This window comes from Thalassophryne amazonica, chromosome 18 (genome assembly GCF_902500255.1).
Source record: "Thalassophryne amazonica chromosome 18, fThaAma1.1, whole genome shotgun sequence".
Taxonomy (NCBI): Eukaryota; Metazoa; Chordata; class Actinopteri; order Batrachoidiformes; family Batrachoididae; genus Thalassophryne; species Thalassophryne amazonica.
The window spans coordinates 74,487,134-74,490,794 of record NC_047120.1 but is presented as its reverse complement, the minus strand read 5'-3'; the positions used below and the strand labels follow the sequence as shown (position 1 = coordinate 74,490,794).

The following is a 3,661-nucleotide window of genomic DNA, read 5'->3' as shown; positions in this document are numbered from 1 at the left end:
GTTAAATGACTCTGTTTTTGAGCCGCACCACACCATGCAGTAGAGAACAGAGCGCACTTCCATAGAGGCAGAAAATAGCACTGAACCGGTGCAGCATGGCACACGCGACTGTGTGCAAGCATTAAAACGCAAACACATGCAGTTGCAAGTATGAATGAACACTGTTAACGGCTGAGTACGCGCGTATTTAAATGAAACACAACACTGCAATGAGCAGCTCTACGAATACGCCACTGTGACAGGGGCTTTAGGGTGAATTTTGTCCAAAAGAACAAAATTGTGAGTACAAGCGGCCGAGATGAGTTTCCTAGGCAGGGTGGCTGGACGCTCCCTTAGAGATAGGGTGAGGAGCTCTGTCACTCAGGAGGAGCTCGGAGTCGAGCTGCTGCTCCTCCACATCGAAAGGAGCCAGTTGAGGTGGCTCGGGCATCTTTTCCAGATGCCCCCTGGACGCCTCGCTGGAGAGGTATTCCGGGCACATCCCATCAGGAGGAGGCCCCGGGGAAGACCCAGATCACACTGGAGGGACTACGTCTCTCAGCTGGCTTGGGAATGCCTCGGGGTTCCCCCGGAGGAGCTGGGGGAGGTGTGTGTGGATCGGGAGGTCTGGGCGGCTTTGCTTGAGCTGCTGCCCCCGCGACCAGACCTCGGATGAAGCGGAAGAAAATGGATGGATGGATGGAGTTTTTCCATATATCTGTTTGAGTGACTTTGCCCATATGTACATTTTTGTAAATGGCACGACTGAATGAAATGGTCTCAAAAGTGGGTAGTTAGCAGTGGTGGACACAGCTAACCAAAAGGTTAGCTTCGATAACAGTTAATCCACTAACTGAAAAGTTATCTCTTTAAAAGCTAAACCGATAAATCCCTAAAAAAAAAAATTGCGGATGTTACAGATAAAAGATAAACCAATACCTTTCAGTATTGATTTCAGTACACTAGCAGCTACTGACACAACAAAAAGTCAGCACTTCTGTGTCAGATCAGCCTTCTCTCAGCAAAAGAGACCTGGTGACCAAGGAGGAGGAGGGAGAATAAAGACAATTTATCTTTATACCATACAGACTCGCCAGCGTATCACGCAAGACATCCACAGGCATACAGTTTTAACTTATGGTTAAAATTTAGCCAAACTAATTCCAGACAAGTTATTTAAATTAACGTCACGTCTGAGTTTTATAAAGTGAAAATATCAGCTATATCATTTAGTTTTAAAGTAATGCACTAATTTTGAACATTTTAGCATTTGCACACATATTCAGCAGTGCATTATGGGTGAAGTTTCACGACAAATGTATTGTAGCTGACAGACAGCTCCTCTGCCTGAAGAGGATAGAGCTGTCTGTCAGCTACAATACATTTAACAAGAAGGCACTAAAATCTTTGATTTCAGACTTCACAAATGTTTTTAACTGTTAAGCTTTATTCACTATGCCTGCCAAAATATGTTGGCGGTCTAAAACGTATCTGACCTACATTTATCGGAAGTTAATTGGTCTGCTGATGGTTTTCAAAGTTATCAGAAAAGCTAATCCGCTAATGAGAACGTTAGCTTTGATAATTAGCGGTTAGCGGATTAGTGGAACTGTGCCCACCACTGGTATTTAGCCACTGGAATCAAGACCCTTCCCTCTAAGTGAGCATCAGTAACATTGCTTTTTTTTTTCATCTGTGTTCTGACAGACTTGAAGAGTCCAGCATGGCTCTGTGCACCCAGTTGGAGCGTTTGGAACAAGAGATGGAGCAGGAAAGGAAGAAGCAATGCATGCTGGAAATCAAACTGCGAAACTCTGAACGAGCGCGGGAGGATGCCGAGAACCGTAACCGGCTTTTAGAGGAAGAAATGGAGGATTTCTTTTCCACGTTGGGAGATCTGGCACTTGACACAAGGACTAGTGACATTTAACAGTTGTTGACATCAGGGTTTTATATTTCAGGGTAGCTGCTTTTTTTATATCCATTCTCCTTAGTGCATTACAGCATTCTGTTACAAGAAAATGAAAAAGGAACAGGCCATATCTGTACAATCAGGACAAGTGCAGTAGAACGGTGGCTTAGTGGTGAGCATTGGTTCCCTCACAGCAAGAAGGACCTATGTCCTTTCTGTGTGGAGTTTGCATGTTCTTCCCGTGTTTATGTGGGTTTCATCCGAGTGCTCCGGTTTCCTCCCACATTTAAAGACATGCAGGTTAGGTGAATTGGAAACTTTAGAATTGTTCTGGTCTCCCTTGAAAAAGAGGTCTTGATCTCAGTAGAACTAACCTGGTTAAATTACAGGACATGTCGCACTGAAAGGGGAGGTGATGGTCTAGTGGTTAAGGTGTTGGGCTTGAGTCCAGAAGATCATGGGTTCAAATCCCTGCCTGACTGGAAAATCACTAAAGGCCCTTGGGCAAGGTCTTTAATCCCCTATTGCTCCCGGTGTGTAATGAGCACCTTGTATGGAAGCACCCTGACATTGGGGTGAATGTGAGGCATAATTGTAAAGCTCTTTGAGCGTCTGATGCAGATGGAAAAGCGCTATATAAATGCAGTCCATTTACCATTCATAACAATTTACATTTAGGTTGTTAGTGACCATCCGATGATCCACCAGGATTACTTTGTGCACTTCCGTGACCGGTTTCAAAGTGTACGGCATTTGCAGCAAACAGCTATGGAGACGTCTGAAAACAAAGTACTCGTGAGTACAAGGGTGTTTCCGACAAGTGATGTTGCTACTAGAAGTGTCCCAGCGTGCGCTTCAATGGAATGTAGCTGCTAACGCTAAGAAGGGAGGCACAGAATAATTACAAAGTTGACATAAGTGTGCTATTGTGTTATGACGACTCATTTTTAAGTGAAAACTGCTCATTTTGATGCAGTCATGGTAGAAGCTGCAGCTCCAAGAAGGTTTAGTGCACCTGCACGACCACGAGTCATAAACGCAACCTGTCAATAACCATCTCTGCTCCAGGATCAGTTTTGTGCATGATTAATTATGAGTGTTGTTATCAATAAAATGTAAAAAAATACATCTGCTGCTGGGGGAAAACTAGTGTCTCAACAGCTGCACAGCACGCGCCCGCACACACATACAGAGTGAGCTTCGCAGCACACACACATTCCAGCTCAAAATGTACACTCTGTCAAAGTAAAATAAAAAAAATCTTGCCCCAAAACACAAAAAGTGTAAAATCCTGAACATGCCAGACTCACAGTTGTTACTGATTTATTTCCAAATGTAAACTCCACACAATCAAAAACATTCGCGCGAATGAGATTGTTGCCTGCAGCTCCCTTTAGTTCTCTAACGGTTGAGGCATGTAAAATAACGGCCATTAACTCATGGAAATAATGTATAGTGACTTTTTCCAATGTAACAAATCCATCTCCATGTCCAGGAAGTCTGTTAAAAATAGTGTCAGATGTCTCCCCGTCCATGTCCACAGCTTCAGTGAACCAGCATCCACACAAACAGCGCGTCAATACACTTTAGGTTACAAAGTCCGACTCTGAAAAAATTACGAGTTCCGGGGTGAAGCGTGTCGTCTCCTGTCTGTAAATCTGAGCTATCACTTTGAAACGGTAGCTCAGAAGCTTTGTTTTTGGACAGAGCAGGTTCTTTCCCTCTGTTAGTCAGTCATCGGGATGTTTCTGTTTTGCTAATAAGTGCGTC

At 44.0% G+C, this 3,661-nt stretch overlaps 1 protein-coding gene across 1 annotated transcript in view; it reads left to right on the top strand.

The window, feature by feature from the left end:
• Positions 1-2,005, top strand: part of si:dkey-191m6.4 (rho GTPase-activating protein 22) — a 177,503-nt gene extending 175,498 nt beyond the window's left edge. The window contains exon 10 of the mRNA XM_034193578.1: positions 1,687-2,005. Within this exon, the coding sequence (XP_034049469.1) occupies positions 1,687-1,909 (223 nt within the window). The 3' untranslated portion in view covers positions 1,910-2,005. The remainder of the gene's footprint in view (positions 1-1,686) is intronic.
• Positions 2,006-3,661: the final 1,656 nt, after the last annotated feature.